The sequence below is a fragment of the Carlito syrichta genome, unplaced genomic scaffold (genome assembly GCF_000164805.1).
Source record: "Carlito syrichta isolate Samal-C Ts95f unplaced genomic scaffold, Tarsius_syrichta-2.0.1 Scaffold316281, whole genome shotgun sequence".
In the NCBI taxonomy this organism is placed as follows: Eukaryota; Metazoa; Chordata; class Mammalia; order Primates; family Tarsiidae; genus Carlito; species Carlito syrichta.
This window is the reverse complement of record NW_007260377.1, coordinates 2,509,840-2,533,141: the sequence shown is the minus strand read 5'-3', so window position 1 is coordinate 2,533,141 and position 23,302 is coordinate 2,509,840. Positions and strand designations below refer to the sequence as shown.

Genomic DNA, 23,302 nt, shown 5'->3' with positions numbered 1-23,302 from the left:
TTTGCTGTGAGCATAAAACTGTTCTAAAAAACTAAAGCCTATTTAAAAGGAAAAAATGCAATAGAGATAACTTTAATATCTACATGAAAAAGACTAATATGCCTGAATTGATTAAGGATGTCTATAAAGAGCATGTTCACTCTGTCCTTGAACAATAAAAAAAATTCACATATTCAGTGATGAGTAACACATACAGGTGTCTTAGATATTTTTAGCCTCCTATTTTTGTATGATGGAACTCATCAGTGAACCATACCATTTCCAGCTTTAGAGAAATGTTTTCCTGTTCACTTAAATAAATGTTCCTTCATGATGATCCATTTCACAGAACAGTAATTCACAAGCTACTATATGAAAATCCCATACAATTTTTTCTCTTTTCCACCAACAAGCAAAATATTTTTATTGTCAATTTTCAAAAGCCTCAAGTAGTTTTACATTTAACATGCCATGTAAGAAATATATCCAATGTAGCATTTGTGAAATTAATATTCTAGAAACAATAGCGAAATTGAGGTTCATTGTTCAATGAATTCTTTAAAACAGAAATTCCAATTTGATGAGATAATTTTTATTTTAAATTATACATTAACTACAAAGTTATCATTATTAATATTCATTTAAAAATATTTTACATTTTTCTTTGAAATATTAAATAAAAAATTAGTAGAAAAGCAAGAACAAAGTTGCTGTGTAAATTATGAGTGTTGAAACTATTTATTTTGAATTCTTAAAATGAGAAAGGATAGATACTGAGATGAAAATATCAATTTTTACTTTTAGTACGCAGTAAGCAAAACTATCCTTTTATAATGGAAAAATGCTTATTTCTATCAACACTGTAATTAAGTAATTTCATAAGGTGTTTTCAGAATGGGTTAAAATAAGACAGTGATTAAAATTTAATTTGATATAGTTTAAAACCATAAACTCGGTGTGTGTTTATTTACACTGACCATGATATGTAAATATTTGAGTGAGAAAGATAACAGTTGACTGTTAGATATATCATGATGACTCTGGTTGGTGTATACATGACCTTTCCTCTGCCACATAGTGTTTTCCATGGTCCAATCAAAAAAGCAAACAAAAAAAACAGCAAAGAAACTTGGTCAATGACATAAGATCATACAATTTATAGGTCAGAGATTTAGTTATGTCAACTCTGATTTAGTGTAATTTGATAAACAAGGTAGGAGGAAAACTGACACTAAGTTGCTTGATTATGCCAATGACTAATTATTTTTTCTCTGATCCTCAATTTTTTGATATAATAAGATAATAGAGTTAGGTTAGAATAGTTCCAGATTTCTTCAAATCGCTTCTGCCTCTTCACAATGGCCCCGAAGAGTAGAATAACATAAAATTAATAAAGTCATATAAATTTACTCTGACAGTAATATAAAAATCCAGGAATTCCCAGACAATTTGATATGATTTCCTTGTCAAGGAGCTTCAAGAAAAATAAAACTAAGACAACAAAGATAAACAATGTAACTCTTTTTTTATGCATACTAAACTACTGTAGCTATTGTATCACTAAAAGAAATAAATATTACAACGACATATAGATACTGTATTAAAATTTTCATTATTTGAAATGTCTGCAAATATGTTTCCACAGGTGTATATTAATGTGCATATTTACATATATATTTTAGAGTGGACAGTTTTGAAATAAGAGAGACTAAGTATGCTCTAAATAACTTAAATCCTGAAAATGAACATTTCCTCTTTTGTAACTTCTGCATTACTTCATATTTATCAGGTCATGCAACATTTGACTGTGTTTATGTGGGAGAAAAACATGTTTTTTTGTTGTTTATATGTATTCCACAAGTTATTATTTCACTTTTAAAGCTAATTGAATAAATTACATATTAAAGTTATCATTTGAGCTGGTACAGAGCACTGGACTTGGCTTCTAATTGTGACTCCTCTCTATGTAAGTTATTCAACTTCTTCAGGCCTCCCTATTCTCCTTGAAAATATGGGAGTAAAGACAATTACCTCAATAAAGATATTACGAGGTGTGAAAGAAATATTGCACTTAAGGCATTTCCTACAGTGATATAGTTGGTGTTCTAATAAGAGTTCTTGTTATGTAACTATTGTTATTATTATTCTTAAATTTCCCGTTATTATTTTTTTCATACCTAAGCCGTGGCTAGTCACAGAATGTTAATAATTTTCTGCAACTTTATTCTTACAAATGTCTAAACAAAAATAAATTATAAAAAGTCATGAAAAAAGGAATTAAAGAAAAATCACCTTAAGCATTTATGTCTGTTTTTATGAATTTTTGTGAACAATGGATACTACTCAGCAATCCTTATATTATTGAAAGTATTAACTAATCCCAGGGGTTCATTAAAATACCATATGAATATTTGGGCCTCCTATTAGCAATTGTTTCTACAAAGACCCTAAAATGAATTTACAATGACAGAAACTATGTGATTGTTTAATTTTACAATATAATAATTGTTATATTTGCTGATGATATATTGGTGATCCAAAGATTGAATGCACTTAATTAGTATATGTTTATTACCACTTACAAAGTAAGTAAATTTTGATATTAAATTTGATCGGTTAGAAATGAAAACACATAACAAGGACAAAAAAGTTTTACCAGTAATAAAGAAAACACATATAACAAAGCTTTTCCTCAGTTTTCTTTATTACAACAATGGAGACACAGAAGTACAGAAAATAAAATGACATTTAATATACTATGAAACACATGCATAGGATTACACATAGTGCTGGATATTATGTTGGGGGATTTAAATAAGATGATATTGAGGACAATACACTTATAATGTACATTTTTTTCAAGAAAATAAGCTATGATGAAAACAAATGCAATTAAAATGATCAGAAGTACTTTAAAACAGAAGCATTATACATAAAATCAATGTAAAATGTGAGATAAAAATATTATTTAAAGAAGTTCATGAACTGTGTGTGTAAGTTGAAGCAGCAGTTTTAATTGCTTAATTTTAGGAATAAAATGAGACTAGCTAGGAGACTTATTTCATAGAACCCATTTAGTACATACAATCACTGCAAAAATAAACTCAGTATAACTTTTGAAATGATGTTATGCCATGATAGCACACATTATTTGCAATGTGTAGCTTATATTTTTACCAACTAGAATAATAAATAACTGAATTTAACTTGAACATACATAAATTTTTAAACTTTGTATATACCTAGACTTAATACAACCAACATTAAATTAGTTCACAGTTAACATGAAATTTAATTCTACTCACACGAATGTATCCTTAAAAAGTAAAGAAAATAATAATCTACCAACAAAGTACAATAGATGCAGTTAAGACTGTCACAGATACACTAATAGAACTCTTAAACATGTGTATTTCTTACATACCTTAAATATTTTTTAATGTTATAGAATATTAGCTAAAATAGATGTTATAGAACATTTCAATCTATGTGTAACATTTACTGACAGATAATTTAAGCTCAGAAATTAGTTAATAGTCATAGGGGATGGAGGACTATTAAAAGAGATTTTGATGGAGTTCATAATATTAGATAACAAACACATGGTTTAGAAAATAAAGCATTGCTACTAAGCAGTCATATTTGTCTTATTTCCAAAAAAATTAAATTATATTTAAACTGAATGAATATTTTCCTTACATAAAAATTGAGATTATGCTTATATACGTGTATAATCTTTATGTTGTTATCAAGTTATTATCAAATATGATAAAGTAAAAAAAGAGAATGCCACAACTTTGTTTTTAAAAGATAAAAAGTGTTAACTTTAAAATAAAACTCCAATTTAGATGATAATTTAAAGGAGATATGTTAATAAGATGCTAGAAATATTATTTCTTTAGTTAAGCCCTGAAATTTACTATCATAATATCTTCTAAATATTAACTGTCAAGTATTAATGATTAAACAACCCTTTTTATTTTATTTATGACACAATAATTTAGAAAAGACTTATCACAATGTCAACTTATATTCTATTTGTAGAATATTTATATGGCCAATCATTTGAAATATGCAAATTTGAGCTACCTAGTCAATATATGAGACTTGCTGAAGATATGTCATTTTTCCATACCACAAATGCTAAAATTTTAAAATTTACAAATAAGTTAAAGAAAATAACAGAAGAAATATATTATATTTATTCATGACCAGAAACAGAGAGAGCAAGGGAGGGACAGAGGGGTGAGAAAAAGAGGGCGACAACAGAGAGAACAGGAGAGAGAGAAAGTAAAGAGAAAGAGATAGAAATAGAGACAGTGAGAAAGGGAAAATTAAAAGAAAGAATTAGAAGGAAGGCTGAAGAAAACAAATTGTAAAAAATGTGAAAGCCCAAGTTGTTTAAAGGATATTCCCTTATACCTTATACATATTAACCATAATAAGACACAAAAAATTAGACATTTCAGTATGATAAATATCATCATATATTTATTTATTAAGTGAAATAATAATATATGGAACAAAGAAAAAATATGTTGTAATATATCATATAGATAATGCCATAACTGACTATTTCAGGATCTTAATGCTGCTAACATAATATTAATATTAAATTTAAACATTTAAATATAACTTACATGAAGAGGGATATTTGTAAATGAATTATTATAAATTGAAAATGCTATTATGCTTAATATGCTTATTATTATTGAAAGCTAGGCCAATATAACTTTATGATTGTACTGGTGATATCAATGTACATTCTAAATGAATAAAATTATTTTTAATTTTAAGATTTTATTTCTCTATTCTTAGTGCAAGTATATCATATTAATATTCCAAATATTTTTATGTATCTAAAGGAGTTCCTCCAGATTCAAAAGTCCATGGTTTAATTCTTTATTATACAATAGAGTTTGTTTAATACAAATGAATAATAATAAATCCAGCTGCATATGTTTGAAACTATTTTGGAATTTTGCCTATTTTAATTTTAATAAAATATAATAAATGGACATTTTATATAGGTAATAATAGAATTAAATTATGTTTCCTCAATTGACCCAGACTGTGTATATTGTGCATAACCTGTACACTACTATACATACTTGCAATTTTAATTATTAATTTAAAAAATAATGCTGAACATTTTAAGTCAAATTTGTTTGTAACAAAATTATTTGTCTGTGCATGTATTTAATCTCTCTATATATAACTGAAATGGAGATATATATATTAATCTAATGTCTACTATGTCGGTATATTTAAAATTTTGAAAAATTTGAGTTTCAATCTTGTTTATGTCTGTCAGTAATGAAGGCATATATGTGCACTTGCATAATGTTTTTGGACACAATATGAGTACAGGGTTTGTAAAATTATACTCAGCTCTAAAGACCAATAGTATTGAGAGAGAGAATCTAAATGACAATTTATCTGAAGTTTTTTCATATAAGAAGTTTCCTAGAGAAGAAGAACTTATTGCTACCCCAAAGATATACCTATTAGCATATCTTAAATCTGATACTTGTGGGCCTTATACAAAACTAATAAGCAACAATAGAATTTTGACTGGGACAGAGAGACCAGTAAGATTAAAGATAAAATGAAGGAAAGAAGACAGACTAGAAAAGATAGGTAGGAGAAAATAAGAGACATTCAGGACTCTACTAAAAAATCCTGACACTGCACATGCTGATAATGGCAATTATGCATAAGTAAATCAATTGCCAGCATTATGACTGGAATAATATGGTCAAAACAAGTTTTTGAAATGTTTTTGCACTGGGCAACATGATACACACATCATTGGACATAGACATATAACACATAGTTTATGTTTATTTATCTTCAGACACAAAATTTTATTTAAAACTCTATTGTCTGAAAAAAATCACTGGATAATACTAGTGAGATACTTAAAATAAGTTTGAATTTTTATGTTTTGTTTACCAGTAATCACATTTATTTAGATCTATAAACATATACTAATTAGTTCAAAAAATAAAATAGATTTTGTGGTGTATACGATATAAGTATAGTTCAGGCAATTAAAAAAAACCTCAGAAACATTATTAGTAAAACATTTTAAAATTCAAATGTTTTCCAATTTCTAAAGTCTGTTTACTGAAATGCAGTAACTTCATTGTCTACAGTTTTGTTTTCCAATTTTTTACAGAAATAAAGCAAAGCACAAAATCTATTATTTTAAGATCTCTGAGAATACTTTAAAACAATGTATGTATATCTCAGAGTTGTAAAATAAGGGTTCACCTAAGAATAAATCTTGGGCAAATGACAGATTGTAATAAATTTCAGGATTAAAAACTGGATCCACATTTAGATGTTTAACAAAATCTAATGAACAACTCCTTAAATGTATATAACTCTGCTAAGATAATAGAAATTTAATTTTAGACTCTTGCTATTTTCTAAACTGCAAAAATGATATGTCTCATTTCCATGTAAACCTGACTTTGAGTGTTCTTTTTATCACTGTTGGTGACCTTGAATTATAAAATGTAAAACTTCAAAACAAAATGTGCTTTAACCTATGGAAAAAATATTCCATGATCTGCAAAAAATATTTTGATTCTAAGTCAAGAAAATTTCTATATGGCATTCTCACAGAAATATTTATAACTTGTTGAAGTAATTCAGTAGGGTTATAATGAATGTGAAAAACCATTTCTGGGTGTGTTACTAGAACTGTTTCTTTTCTCCCCAACACTTCCTACATATGAGTAATCAGCATATATTCATTAGTTAAATATAAAATAAATTACTTATTTGATATACAGAATATGGCTAAGGTGATTGGATAAACAAAACTTTCCCCATAAATATATTAGATTTCCATACTGTATGAATTGGGATATGCTTTTTCATTCCACAGGGGAGAAAGGAGGGAAGCATAAGTGCCTTTAATCTGTTTATGGGTTACTCCTACAGTCCATAAGTCTATTGCTGAATTGCAAGAAAGAACAGCAGTAGATGGCAAAGAGTTGGGGGGGAAATTTTAAAGAAAACATACTACTAAAGGAAAATTTTAAACTACACATCACAAGAAAGTGTTCTGTAGATACTTTTTTTAAAAAGAGACAAACAAAATATTTTTGTGCAACTAAATAATTGCGTTTGATGAGTGAAACTCAAAGCCCAGAATCTAGTCATTTGATTTACCAAGTGAATTGTCATCAGTTTTATAGCATATATGTAAATTTGGCTGCTTCTTAATGGCTCTAAAAAGTGGTAAAAAATCACTTTTCAGGATGTGGTTGAAAATGAAAGCACAAACATTCATTTATTATTTTAAATGACTTAAAATGCAAAAAATGAAAATTATAATTCATGCTATTCTTTCAAATTGGGCTTTATTTGAAACCTGGAATCTAGTAAACTCTGTCTCATCTTAATATGAACTTCTTAAAAGAGCTACTAAAACCTTTACTTGTCTTTCTCTGATCCTAGCAAAGATACACCCTCAAGTGTCTAGAATTGAATAATGTATAATATATAATAGGACTTGATGCAAGTTCAAAACAAAATCTGAATCCAGTAAATTGGGTGTAACTTTTTAGGCACATTCAAATTTAATTTATTATTTATTCCTGGCAATTGTAGAGATATTTTCACTTAATGAAAAAAGTTAATTTGTGCTCAAATTTAAAAGAAGAAACTCTTCACATTTATTTTTTTAAGACATTTTAAGTCAATAAAGAGAAAAATAGGTGACATAATAGAGACACACATCTAATATCATGCTTATATTTTATACAAATGGCAAACAAATTTAAATATTAGAAACGTTCATAAAATTGGAAACTTACATGTAAGAGTAACAATCAGAAAGCAATAGAATTGATCCACAATTCTAAAAAAGTTATGATTTATACAATGTAGGGCCATGGATATTGAAAATAATCAAATGAGAGAAGATTAGATGTAGCAAAATGCTTAAGTTTCAAGTACAAGTGAAACAATATATAACAAGGTCAAATGTAGGAATTAAAGAAAACTTTTGAACAAAGCATGGTATGTAGTGAACTGGTAGCTGGAAGAAATAATTCCAATTGAGTTTTCTTCAGTGATTTCCTGACAAATTTTCCACTTAAAAAGTTGAGAATCTGGGGAAGGGGGAAAAGTCTAATTGTTCATAGGTGAAGATACATGCATAACTAATTGAACCTAAGAAAAAATTTATTTTAATTTTAGATTAGCCTTGCTATTACTATTTTTCTTACTTTCCATGGCATAAAAAGATCTATCATATGAGATAACAATGACATTAAAACACACAAGACAAACTTATGGCTATAATGAAAGAAAACCCAGCAGCATTCAGCTGCCATGACTGGCTTCCATTTTCGCCTTTATTCGCTTCACAGCATTTATCTGCATGATGAAAAGTGTTTGTGAAAAAAGAATACGAATGAAATAATTAAGGAAAAATAGAGCAAAGTTACAAACAAGAAAAGAACAAAAAAGAAAAAGCGTGAGAATAGGAAAGAAAAAAAAAAGAGAAAATAATTAATGCAAGATTTACACAAAGCCATTAACAATTACCTACAAAAAATTTCTTTGATACAATACAAAGAATGACTAAAAGCTTGTATAAAACATTTCTAAACATTTGTCATATACTAAAAACTTAGATGAGATTCAATATGGACAACGTTTACTTTACATCACTCAGACATTAGTTTAGTCATTGATTTTTTTTAAGGGAAAGTCACAAGTCATTCCAATGTGCTACTTTTCACAGTGGTACGTTTAATGCACAGTGGCTCTTTAAATATGAGTTCTAATATTATATTTTATAATGCTTCATGATAATATTTTACCATAATTTCTTAGAACACATATTTAATAAAAGCAGTTATATTTAAATAATAAAATAAATTTCAATAATAAATGAACTACCAAGAATTATATCTGTGAAATTACATAGTAACATAATGATAATATGCAATCAGAATAGGAGCTAGGGACATTAAACCAGTTGGCCATAGGCAAACACAAAATATGTCACTATACTTCTTTTAAAATAGTTCAGCCAAATATATATTTTTATGGGAGTATTATCAATTAGATTAGAATTAGAAATTCAGAGAATTAAAAATGAAGTTCTCCCTAGTCAATTCCATTTCAATTTCACCAGTGTTTCAGAATTTTAAAATTTATGTTATAAAGCAACCATAAATTCAATCTTATGACAATATATTCATATTTGTCATGTTCTTGAATGTTGTGTTTCCATTCAAACTGACTTACTTAGGGATGAAGGGATATTAATGTTGCTTGAAAATAGAGTGAAGGTCATCAAAATAATAGTAACTACTCTGCAGTTCATTAGAAGTACAATTAAAAAGCCCATGAAAATACAAAATAACTGCAGCATTTTGGCAATGTATTTATTAGTGGTGATTTATGCTATTTCTTTTTTTAGTTTGTCAAATCTGAAAAACTCTAATGTATGTATTACATGTTCTCAGATGGCAGAATTATTTTATTATCAGATGTCATAGACATAGGAACAGAGAAATGTTTGTCATCACAATGTACTGATAGTCATTATATTTCAGTCTATATAGATAGATACTATATTATGATGTTAAATTAGACATGTCTTCAATAAAGAGTAAGAGCAGGAGGAAAGAAAGGAGTTATGGACAAATACTAAGGTCTTTCTTTGATTAAATACAAAAAATAAAACATGCAGTAAAGTCTATTTAAAACACTAGGTTAGACCCAATACAGTAATTCAGTAGTATTTTTAGTCATTAAAATTATAGATCAAATCAATAAATTCCATTCTATCAACCTCTAGTTCCATAGATAGGTTGGAAGTCATTTTTATATCAAGTCATTTGGTAAAACTTTTCAATATTTTTGTTATTTATAAAATAAAGACGGAATTATGTAGCACGAATAGTCTAAAAGGAAACATAATTGAATTTGCAAACTCTATTTTTATATAAATGAAAAGGCACATCTTTCAAAGTAAGCATACACTTAATAAAAATTTTAAAAAAGGGACAATACTAATAATTGAAAAATTATTTTAAAAAGCTGAATCATAAGCTTTGAAGAAATATAGTATCCACTGATACAAACAAGAAAATCCATTATTATCTAAAGAATACATTGTATATGTATGTAAGGTATTAAAAATAGCGCTTTAGTCTACTATTAGTAAATGTAACCTAGATTTAGCATATTGTTTACAAAAAGTTAAATATGTCTTAATGCCCATAAACCAAGATTTTTCTAAAATTAAAAAATACAGAAAACTTAATTGAACAGTTTACAGCATATTATAAACAAAAATAAATTAAAACTAAATTAACGTTTAAACTCCATATCTTCTCTGACTTAAAATGACTTACGATGTGCTAGTTTATTACAGATAGCTTATTTCTAATATGCATGAATTTAATATGGTTTAAAAATAAAGTAAAATGTGATAAAAGTATATGAAGATTGTTTCATATTTTGTAAATACAGAATAGTCATTCTATCCCATTTTGTGGGTTTAAAGGGTCCCAAATTTCCCATCATCACAGCCTTTAAAATTGCCTCAAGAAACCAAGAGCTAAATCAAACAATTTGTAATCTATGGGCATGTCTTTGATATGGCTTTCCATGAAACCTTAGAAATCAGTGGATTTAGTCACAGTAAATCACACATTATTTTGTGACACTTAGAGATACAGTAAATATTTTATGTTTTCCATTTTCCAATATGTTTCGTTGGCTTTGCACTATGTACTTAGTTTAGAAGAAAAGAGTGCCATCTCTGACCTTCTCATATAGCTTTGCCTGTATGTCTGACTTTTCCATGACCACTTATCTATTTCATCTAGCATTTTTTATCACAAAAGACTTTCTATCACTGGCTTCATCCCCTCTCTACATTCCCTCAGAGAAAAATTTCTTGAAAGAATTAAATAAATATGAAGTCTATATTTCCTAACTCACATACTGTCCTCACCCCATTCCTACCTAATTTCTCTCCAAACTACTTCAGTAAAGCTGCATGTGATAAGTGCACTTCATGTCTGTTGTGGTTCCATTGACCTCTCAGAAGCATTTGACAGTTAATATTTTTTCTTCTTGAAATATGATCCTCTTTTACCTTCCAACATACTACATTGTTGTGATTTTTCACTGTGTCTATAGCATCTTAGTCTCATGATGGGTACAAAGAGGCCTGGTTTCTCCTTCCCATATAATATTATGGTTCCTTGGGCCGCAGTTCTTAACCTTCTACTGTTAAGTTAACTCGACAAATAGTCTTTGAACATCAAGACTGTGCAGTCACCCATCTAGGTGTTGGGAAACATCAATGGGTGTCCCAGACACCAACCTCTGTCAGAGAATTTAAGTATTACTTGTTGGGTGGTTTTATCTTCACTCAGGTTTTAAATGCCATTCACTTATTAACACTGACAGCCTCATAGTGTATGCTTCCAAGTCATTGCTATAATCTCATCTTCACACATACATATCTATCCAATCACTTGACATATCAAACTTAACAGGTACCAAACTGATTTTATGTTTGTTTGACCCTATTCTCCAAATCTTGGTCCTTCTAAGTCCTTCATCTTGAGAAAAGACGTCAGCAAGTCTCCACTTGCCCAACAAGAAAACTAAAAGTCATTATTGACTGAATCCGATCTATTACAAAGGTAAAGTTAGTTCGCACCTGCAATGAATGTGCCTGTAATTTATTTATTTATTTATTTATATTCTACTGCTGTTCACCTTCATATGCTTCATATGCCCTTAAACATATGAGTAAGAATAACCTGATTACAATGCCTAGCTGTACAACCTTCTTGTTTATCTCTCTCTTTTTAACTTCTTTGTAAAACATACTTTAATATTATGGGTTTTAGAATCCCTCACTAGCCTCATCCTCATTTTATACACCTCCGAGTTCTTTCTTTCTTTCTTTTTTTCTTTCTTAGAGAAGATCAAGCTCTTTCTTGTTTCAGAGACAACTTCCATGTAACACACTTTCCCTGGAAGACACATTACTGCAAAGGAAACTTCCTTTGAAAAATCACTTTCTAAGATAAATCTTTCTTATTTGTAATTATATTTTAATTATTCTAACTCATGGTGAATGTTCCCAGCTAGATTGTGAGGGTTTGGAGGACAGGAACCAGTTATTTATTTTTCACAGTTGAATTCCTTGTACTCATCCCAGTATTTGTCACAAAGCCTGACTCCAATAAATAACTGGAAGAAATAAATGAATAGAACTTGACATTGCAGAACCAGTAACTAACTTTAAAGATGAAGAAGTAGATATCAGGACAAGACATGTGACAGGAGCAAATTTTGAAAAATAAATCAGAATTCTGAAGGTTTTTCTTCTAGGGTTTGCCTACAAACTTTCAGTTCATAAGTTTCTCAAATTGGAAAAAAAACGTGTTTTTAGAGTGAATGTATCAGAGCATGCCTTGACTATTGTTGTACCTTTACATATATTGTGACCTTTAATTTTTAAAACTCTTATTCTATATTTATTGGGTTTTTTTATTAACAAGTTCTTATAAACATTGCAAGGACTCTGAGAGCATAAAATTAAGTAACCTGTGTAAAATCTGTTTTTATGATATCTGTTGTGGTATCTATATTATACCACTAAAATTTTGCCTTCTACTTCATAGAATATTAACTTTTATCTTAATAAAAATTCATTATTTCTCCCAAATATGTGCACTCAATTAATTATTTAGGAGGATGGAGTACACTGTTGAAATATTCCTTTGAAAGTTCTGACTCAGTTAGAGAATCATATTTACATAGTGTGTCTGATATTGGCATGTAGTATAATTACTACATACATAATACATTACAATTGTAGAGGCAGTTGATGTTTCAAACTCACAGGGACAATAAACTTGATCGTACATATAACCATTCTTATTTAGGTGTATCATGTTGTGAGGGCATCAGATTTGTCATATGACTAAAAGTATCCCTGACCTTAAACAAATCATTAAACCCTTTAAAATCATATTTGTAAAATGAGGATAATGCTTCCTTATCCAATTAAGTTTTGGGAAAAAAATGAGACAATGAATGCAGAATGACTTTGCATATTATAAGCAAATTATTAAAAAAGTCTAATTACTTAAAAAATGTATAGCCAATAGTAATTACTTTTTAATTTAAATATTAATTGTATAAAACTACTTTCAATTATGATGTGTGCTGTAATAAGTCATAATATACAAAATTAACATCAATTTGAAATTACCAGTGTTAAATACCATGACTGAACTAACAAGGTTTTTTTCCAGTTTCAAAAATTGTATGTACCAATATTGATATGCTATTATAATAAGATAAATAAATCTTGGTTTTATGAATTAATATGTTACTCTTACCTCTATATATGTACATAGCATAATATACTATATATGTAAATATTTATGTCCATGTCCATGCAAAATTTAAATATTCAAGGTATCACCCGATGTCAAAATATGACCTATATGGCAAATCATTTAACAGAGTACAACATGATTTTGAATCAGAATAAATTCTTCCATCTTTACCTCTATAGCATTTATCTGAAAAAAAAAATGTTCACCAACCCTCCAGTGGACTTTGATAATGTATGAATATGTAAGCACTGTTACCTATCAGATATGGACTCCACCAGTGTGTTGTGAAAACTGATTTAGAGTGTCCTGCCATCCGATGAGCTTTCTTGAAAATCTAGCTGTAGTTCTTTACGGAGTTACATTTATAGCTGTTTCTACCTTAAATTGTGTCTGATTTTATGTTTCCAAAATCAATGTACTTAGGCAGGCATGGATGGGCCCATCATTACCTTTGGTCAAATCCTGCAAAAATTGGAGCACCAGACCCCCCTATGACAGACAATGAGATTGTCTTCACTGCAAAGTTTTCTTCTGGTCTCAATATACATTGTTTTTTTCATGCTGATTATCATCAGTCACTTACTTTCTATTCTCTCCTTCCTCATCTTCTCTCCACCACTTTAACTGTTAATAGTATTAAAGCATATTTATACACGAACCATTGCCCCATGGCAAGAGCAATGAGAAACTCTGAGTACATGTCACAATAATCATGATTGGAATGGAATTTATATTTCAGTTTATTTTCATTAAGAAAAAAATTCATAGGGGTTATACAAAGATGGTATCATATTTATGGTCAGCCTAAGAAAGAATATAGTATTGCTTACCTTTAATAATGTTGGGTTTTGGTGGCATGCTGAACTCGTAAACTGTTGGTTCAGAATATCCCAGTCTATTGGCCGCAGTAATCTGAACTTCATACCCCATTGTCCACTGTAGATGCTCCAAAATGATGTGGTCTTTATTTCCCTGCACTTTTTTCTCTAGCCATTGGTCTTCCTTATCTTTCTGTAAATATGATAAAAATACATTTTTGTACAATTACATCAAAGTAACTTTTTAAAGTTTAATTTATCTTAGAATTGGGACAAGTGGTTTTATTAACATCAGAAAAGGATTTTTTCTTATGCACAGGAATAAATGAAGTGGCGATGTCAATGATGTCAATATTATTTCTAAGATTTTTCTATGTAAAATAAATGTTGTTTATATTAACCAAGGAATGATTTTATAATTAATCCTTGATTCTGTGGTGGATACTTCCTCTCCATTAAGGATTTTTTTTTTAATTTCACATATATTAATTAGTTTGCTTTTTTTGCCACTTTGTTGTTTACTAATAATCGTGTAAAAAGAAAAATGAAACATGATGTATAACATAACTAATATGTCCATTATAATAATTGCCAGAGACTGCAGTTAAAGATTTGTAGAAAGAAGGGGAGGGAGTGATAAAGTGTCTTGAAAATAAAGTCTGTATGATATATATACATTTATATTATAACAGGCATTTTTTTACTACTACAATGTTTTATGACTTATAATGAAACAAAATACAAGACAAATTATTAGGTATTAAAATGGTCATTAGCATAGGAAAATAAAGAATGCTATCCTATCCTCAAACATTCTGCCCTTAAATACTATCCAATTCTTTTTCTAAAATAAAAGTGTTGAACCATATGTGAATTTCCCCTTATTTGAAATAAAATACTAAGAATACTACAATTACTAATTGCTATAACTTTATGAATTAAATTATCTGAAACATTGGGAACATTGGGCTGCGCCCATGTTAACCATTTAAACACAGGTAAGTTCCTTGATTTTTCTGTGTTGTTTTCCTCCTCTGTATAATAGAAATGAAGGTAGCAGCTACTCTGTCAGGTTTTGGAGGGAGCGATAAGAAAAATTGATGAAACTATGTATTCCAGGGCCTTAGGGATCATATCCACTTTACAAATAACAGCTATTTTTAGGATAAGACTATTTTCATAATAACTGCATGGAAATAAGACATTTTCTCTGGAATCATCTATCTCATATTCAATATCGCCTAGCTATACCAATGGATAGATCTTTTTTAACTTGACTCAGCGCAATGTTTCTTTATGTTGAGCCAAAATTTTGCAATGCAACTTTGACCATGATGAATAACTAAGTTTTCCCAATTTATGGAGATAATTAAGGATTTGATCTCTAAAATTAAACTGTAAAAATTAAAATGATAATTGCGTTAAATTAATAGTACTACAGACATGGAATGTCTTTCAGAATAAGAAAAGAAGATATTATAGTTTTAATTTCATACTATTATTCTCTCTCTTTCTGCGTGTGTGTGTTGGAGTCTTACTCTGTCACCCAGGCTGGAGTGCATTGGCATGCTCATGGCCACCACAGTTTCAACCTGCTGGGTTCAAGAGATCCTTCTGCATTGGCCCTCCAAGTAGCTGGAACTACAGGCATACACCACCATGCCTGGCTAATTTGTTGATTTATTGCAGAGACAACGTCTACCAAGTTACCCAGGCTGAAACCCCTGGGCTCAGACAATCCTCTTGCGTGAGCCACCACGTTGGTCTCCCTTTTTCCTACTTATTTTTTGGTGACATAGAACTCTCATTTCAAAGGAAATAATTTGGTTTGTTCATGCAATCTAAATGTAATTTACATGTAATTTTATGTAAGACTGAGGATATTAGCACCCCTAATGAAGCCCTGGGTTTAAATGAAGAAGCACTTAGAATTACCATATAAAAACAAAAGGCACTTGCCTTTTTTTGTTAACATAGAAGTAAATGCATTTGTAAAAAGGCTCTGTTTCTCACTACTATTTAAGATATTGTGAGGTATACGGAACCATGTAAAAACTGAAAAGAGAGGCTGTAACTTATCTCAGTCTATAAATGAACAGTAAAGTTAAGAAACAAACCCAAGTGCACTTTTGATATGCATAAGAAGTAGTAATAAACAGCCAAATTTACCCCAACACTTCGAGACCTCCTCATTCATTATTATTCCTTCTGTTAACTGAGGGTGAGGCTGTTCTAGGTGATAAAAAACACCAGTGAACAAGGTATGTGCATTACCCTCAGTTTGCAGTTTAAAAACCAGCACAGACGACAGACATGAGTTCTTTGAATGGGGTCATAAGTAAAAGAGAGATAGTGAAGTCTAAAAGCGAAGGAGGACACCTCTGGGGAAGTGATATCACTCCTACTGGAAATAATAAAGTGCAGTGCCATTTTTCTTTAGATTTGTCTTAACATAATTAATGAACAGAGAATGTGAGTCCTTTACAGAACTCTAAATCCAAAAATAAACACAATAATTTTAAACCTCAGAAAGATGCATATCCACTGGGATATTTATAAATGGACACTGATAGATATTAATTGACCCAAATATAAATCTAGAAAAGTCAATCCAAAAGTAATTTTATGATGGATGATGTATCTATGCATGTGAATACACAAATGTGTACCAAATATAATTTTATGTCATATATTAAATGTACATCTATATACATATAACATATTTTTTATAAGTTGTGCATTGTATATACACATACACACATACAGGAAAGAAGGTAGGTGTGTGAAGCCAGGAGGTTGAGGGGTTCTATGAAGACAAGGGCTATGTGAGGCTGTAGAGAGCTGCATGCCACTGTGGCCTGGCATCACCCCAGTTACTCAGTGTCATCTATGTAGCTAAGAAGTGGTTGGTGTGAGTAAATATTTTCATGGAAGTCCATGAAATTGTATCTTGCTTTGGATCTAAGAAGAGAAGAGGGTGAAAGAGTCAGAAAACAAGCCAACAACTGAGATTTGGATTTCTCCAGGAAAAAAAAAAGATGTATATCTATGTTCTTTAGAGGGCTGGATAGACTTCCTGTCCTCCAGGTAATCCTTCAAAAATATCATCCCTGGAAATTAAACATTTGATGTGAAACTTTCTGACAAGCACAAGACATTCAGAAAGTCTCTTCTGAATTAACAATCATTTAACTCTTAATTGTAGAAGCTCTTAACATAATACATTAAATGCCCCTTCATCATTTTAAGTATTTGGACTGATGGTGTGAGGAACCAAAGGGAGTTCTAATATTTTTCTAATATAAATCAATTTCATTTCCCCTTCAAAATTAGACAAGGAGGCATTTTAATCCCCTAATTGCTATTCCTAGGGAACAGGAAAAAAATTAAAGTGGGTGTTACCAAATACTCCCCTAGGCATCAGAATCTAAATTATGCATTTGTAGAGTGTCTAATTTACAAAATTTAAATGCCTAGGGAACAATTTAAGATAATCTAGTTGCAAAACGTTCCCCTAGGTAACTTAATGAGATGATTTGCTGAATAGGGCTATTATTAATAAGCCAATTAAATGTTGAAGTGCAGTTACTGAAAAAAATGGTCATTTTGCTTTGGTATAGCTTCTCTTAAGCAATCCTTTTTGTCAGAAAATAGATAGTAGAGACATGTGATAATTAAGGACACTTCTTAATAGTGATTTATAAAGTCATACTATCAGCATTTAGGAAAATATTTGTAGATATCTGTATAGGAAGGGAGATTGGAGGAAAGGTAAAAGGGTTATTATTTTCTTGTTTTTAGAAGGCTCTTTGATGATTTAAGGCATAAAAAGGAATAGTCCATTAACTTGTTTTTCAATGTCTCCTGAAATGTATCAAACATTATTTTAAATAAAAATGAAGTAAGTATAAAATGAGAGGACAATAAACAAGGTGAACACATATTAACTAGATGAATTTTAAGTTCTCCTGACTTCTGTGTTCTATGATTTAAGATTTTGTATGCATAAAAAGCAGCTCCTGGTTCCTGGATTCCCTTGTAGCATGGTTCAACTATTCATAGATATGACCTTACAGAAAGCCCCAGCACTCTCTGAAATCTCAATTGGCTTCTCTGAATATGAAAGAGGTAATTTTTTCATTTGTATAATTTAAACATACACACACACAAACACACACACACACACTCACTCATCTGCACACACATACGAAGGGACCCTCCAAAACAGAACTTATTTATAAAAACGTGTGTATTTATTCTTACAAGATTAAATTTCAGTCACCCTCAAAGCACTTTCCGTATGATTCAAAACACCTACAAAGACACATTTTTCACTGTTCAAAACAGTTTTTGAACCCATCAATTCTGATGCCTTTTAGCGCTGTTGCCATTTTTTGTTTCACCTTTTCCACATGGGCAAAACATTTTCTTTTGAGGACTTTTTCATCCAGGCAAACAACAACAAAGTCTCTCAGGGCAAGATCAGGTGAATAGGGAGGGTGGAGCGTGGAAGTCATGGCGTCTTTGGTCAAAAATTGCTGAATACTCAGCGTGGTGGGGGCAGATGCACTTGTAAATCGCCCAAATCATGAAATGGGCAAACAAGCTGAAAGAATCTCAAGAAAATAAAAATTTACTGAAGCTGAATGCAGCCTATTGCAAGAAAGCTAGCTGATACACTGATGCTGATGAGGTTCCTAGAACACTCACTTAGCGGGGTTAGCCTGTACTACAAGGGTCCTGCCCTCCAAAAAATATGTCTGTTTGTGTGTGTGTGTGTGTGTTTGTGTGTATGTGTGTGTGTGAGAGACAGAGAGAGAGAGAGATTCTCCCCTTGTATGTATATATATGTATATACACACACACACTAAATAAACAAACAGATGTCATATTGAGATTTGGATGGATCTAAAATTTAGACAATTCTAGCAGAACCCTAAATATGAATCACTTTTTTCCCTTATCATAGCTGAATAGCTGATTCAAATTGCCTTTGTTTCATGAGCTGAAACTTGGTAAAATTTGTAAACTTTTCTCTATATAATCTGTTCCTAGTTTCCACCATTCATACTTAAGAGAAAATAAATCCACTTTTTCCTATTTATCACCTTCTGCATTCTAATATCTATAAATATTAGTATTGCAAAGTTTTTATTCTTGTGTTTCTTATTTCTTACATTTATTAATCTGTTTATAAGACTATTTATAATTGCATAATTAGGGCTAATTTATACATTGATTTACGGTTGCATTTGTACATTCAGACAACATATAGTCTATCAATACAAAGATGAACAAAATTCATCCTCTTCACTCACAGAAAAGAAAAATTACCAAAAAGTTTCATACTCTTTAAAGTCCATAGGTATTCATTGTTTGAAAATATTTCACAGCTTTAATGGCTTTAAATAAGTTTCAATGTATATACGTATACATTATTAACTGGAAAACAAGTTTTCTTAAAAAGCAAAGCTCAATTTTACTTATTTATTATTGTAATAACCTTTTGAAAATTATGTTTTTTTCTCCTATGATCATTATGATAGTATACAACTTCCCACACACCAAATTCCTTAAGTAGGTCAATTAACACTTACAAACTTATGGTATAAGCACTACTGCTAGTCCCTAAAGTATCTTTCTCACAATTGATTTTAAGCTATCAATTTTTATAGTTAAGGAAGCTTATTTAATGTGCCAACACTAAATTTTAGCTAAGATCTGATTAGAAAGAAAATAGTGAAAGACTCATGAAAGCATGCGAAAAAAACCTATTTATTAAATTATACAGAGTTATGTTGACACTATAACTGCAAAGCAAATGTAAAATATTCTGTACATAAAATAACTTCTTGAATATTTCCAAACATTTTGTGAAATTAATATCCTTTTTTATATTTTCCAAATGCATGTTTTAAACTTGCTGGCTTATTGTTAGAGACGTTAATTTTCATGAAGAGCCCATAAAGATATCTAATTCTGCTTTTATTACTCTAGTTTTAATTAATTATATCTTCTTAATAGGTGAGTGGACAAAGTCTTGTGCTCTGAAATAGGATAACACAGGATATTGTGCTTCCTGGTTCATAATCTACAGAAAGTTCTACACTTTGTATATTAGTATATGACTAGTCTTGTTCTTTCCCAGAAACCCAAATTAAATGCATAAATTCAGGCTCTGCTAGAAATCAACAGTCAAAAAATGCATTATCTAAATGTATTGTTTTCAACATATAAAACATGTAGTCCTGTGTACAGAGAAACTGGATGATTGGGTCAAAGAAGAAATCAAGAATTGAAAATTTCAGGAATTCTTCTTATTTACCAGATAGCTCTACATATTCTTTCCTATAGAGGTTATTTAATTTTTTGAAAACATTCATTGAGTATGTCTAAATTTCGTTTGAAGTTATTCAGCTGCACTTTATCGAAGGCAATTTATATAGTTTGGGTAACTAATTGTTGAAGTAATTTGGAATCATACATAAAGAAGAGATGATTAAGAACCTTGCCAAAGTAATTATTTCACATGCTATTTAATCATAGTATCTCCAATTGAACTTTCAGAGTATGCTGTTGACAGGATAGAGGAGATGGATTATGGAAGATTAAAAAAAAAAGAAAACAAGGGATAATTAGAAAAATTTAATGTATGGATGTAGAAGAGATATTATTAAAAGATATGGTCAAGAAAAACTGTGCCAGAATGACTGTATTTGTAGGCAAAGGAGCTGGGAAGTTAAGGTAGGATGGGTTAGTGGCTGAGGGGTTGATATGATCTCCACAGGCAGATTTCTATTTTGCCAGAACTGGCTGCAAACTGTGTTTACACCATAAAGTACTACATTCTGATATCAGTCCAAACCACCCCTCTACCCCATGGACCTAAATTCTCTAAGTTTCTGTATTCTCTAAGTTTCAGTTTGCCCTTCAGAAAATGTAAAAAAGTATCACTTTATATTTTACTAATTATAAAATAAAAAAATAAGTGTGAGCAATGTCTTTCTTGTAATAAAAAGTTTATTGAGCCATTACTTTTGCAAAACTTGCCATGGTGTCTAAATTTCTACTGTTAAAAAAATTATCTGTTAAAATGCTAGTAGCTCTAAGACAAGTAACATAATAATTGATTACCATCCAATTATAGCTATGTTTGAATTAATACAATCAATCACTTTCATTATGATATTAAAGACAGACCCTTTAGTACTTTTGGAGTTAGTGCTGGAAATTAGAAATGGAGGGGAGGGGTACAGGAAGACAGGAATGAGATGAAATTGGGAAAGAACAAAGATTTTTTTATTGAGAGGGTAAACATAGACACTGGGGAAATGTAACCATTAGGTTGGGAGGAGAAAGGGAAGAGGAGTAAAGTGGAAAATAGAAATGCATTAAAGATAAAATTTGTCCTTGCTCTAATTTTAATCTAAGATGAAGCTATACCAACTATGCCTCATAAACTTTGTGTAAGGGTAAAGTTTATTGAGTACTATTATGGAAACTTGAGTCTCTTCAATCTTACTACTCTTATTATGCTTAAAAACCTTACTCATTTATATTCATATTTTTCACAAATAACTTCTCAAAAAAATGTATTCTAATCCACATTTAAAGAAAAAATTGAATTTGATATTGTTTTTGAAAGTAGTGATTTAAGCCGGGTTCGGTGGCTCAGCCTGTAATCCCACACCTTTGGGAGGCTGAGGTGAGTGGATTGCCTGAGCCCGCGGGTTCGAGACCCGCCTGGGCAGGCGAGATCTCATCTCTACAATAAATCAAAAAATTAGCCGGGCGTGGTAGCGCGCGCCTGTAATTCCGGCAACTCGGAAGGCTGAGGTGGAAGGATCGCCGGAGCCCAGCAGGTCAAGGCTGCAGTGGCCGGGAGTGGCCACTGCACTCCAGTCTGGGCGACAGAGTGAGACTCCAACTCAAAAAAAAAAATAGTGGTTTATATGTTAAATTGCATTATACTTACACAGCATATTTCTATCTGAAAATCTAAAATGCCATTATTTGCACTCTACCTAGATACATTGTTACTTAAGGGGGTATTTTCATTTTCCAATGAATGGTGCCACTACTGGAGTGACAAAACATATAAAAAATATATAATACATACTCTAACAACTAGCATTTTAGTGTTCACTATGGGATTGTATCAGAGTTCCTTATAAACTGTTACTATTTACATGTATTTTGCACCATAAATTCTTCAGGCTCCCAACTGGACTGAGGACTTCTTTTTCCAGTAAGTTCATGAATTAGGTTAAGACCTATGTCCCCTTAGAGAAATGCTCTCTTGTACACATGGTTTCCAGATGGGCAAATGAGAATGATTAAGAGACCTGGCTTGAGTCACATCATACTGTCAGAATCACTGAGAGACCAATGAGACTTTCAGAGCTATCTTAGGGTAGAAGTGTGAAGTCTCCATAGAAAATATCCAAACACAGTAGACACATAGCTACTCTCTGCCAGTATAATTCCCAGGACAAATAGTTGTCCTGTGAAGAGAATATTAATTTTAAATTTAAAAAATTGAATGATAACTAAAATTAATTAACAAAGTATGCTATTCAAAATCAAATTTATTTTTATTGCCCCTCAAAACTTAGATATTTAGAAGTAGTGATATTATAATTTGGAAATTTGTGGATCAGTGAGACAATATTGAAAATGAATCCAACTGCTATTAAGAAATAACTATTTAAACACTATCTACTAAAATAAAATTAATTTGGATAGTGCAATACATGTTCAGTCAGCATAAAAGCATACAAGTCACACTAAATTATGGGGACAATCATAAATATCAGTAAATAAATCTTAGAAAATTTAGTTTAAAATTGTGTTTCATTTTTAACGTATTCAAAGTAGAAACAATTACTCTTTTATATTTATGGAAAACTTTTTTTGAAAGAGTTATTTTAAGTGACTTTCAGAATCATTTCTTTTTTTTTTTTTTTTTTTGAGTTGGAGTCTCACTCTGTTGCCCAGACTGCAGTGGGGTGGCCGCTCCCGGCCACCGCAGCCTTGACCTGCTGGGCTCCAGCGATCCTTCCGCCTCAGCCTTCCATGTAGCTGGAACTACAGGCG

The 23,302-nt window shown here is 30.5% G+C and overlaps 1 protein-coding gene across 2 annotated transcripts in view; it reads right to left on the bottom strand.

Moving 5' to 3' along the window:
- NCAM2 (neural cell adhesion molecule 2) overlaps positions 1-23,302 on the bottom strand; it is a 562,051-nt gene that overhangs the window by 35,530 nt on the left and 503,219 nt on the right. For both annotated transcript variants that reach the window (XM_021706993.1, XM_008074038.2), the window contains one exon: positions 14,219-14,399. In XM_021706993.1, coding sequence (XP_021562668.1) covers positions 14,219-14,399 — 181 coding nt within the window. The remainder of the gene's footprint in view (positions 1-14,218; positions 14,400-23,302) is intronic.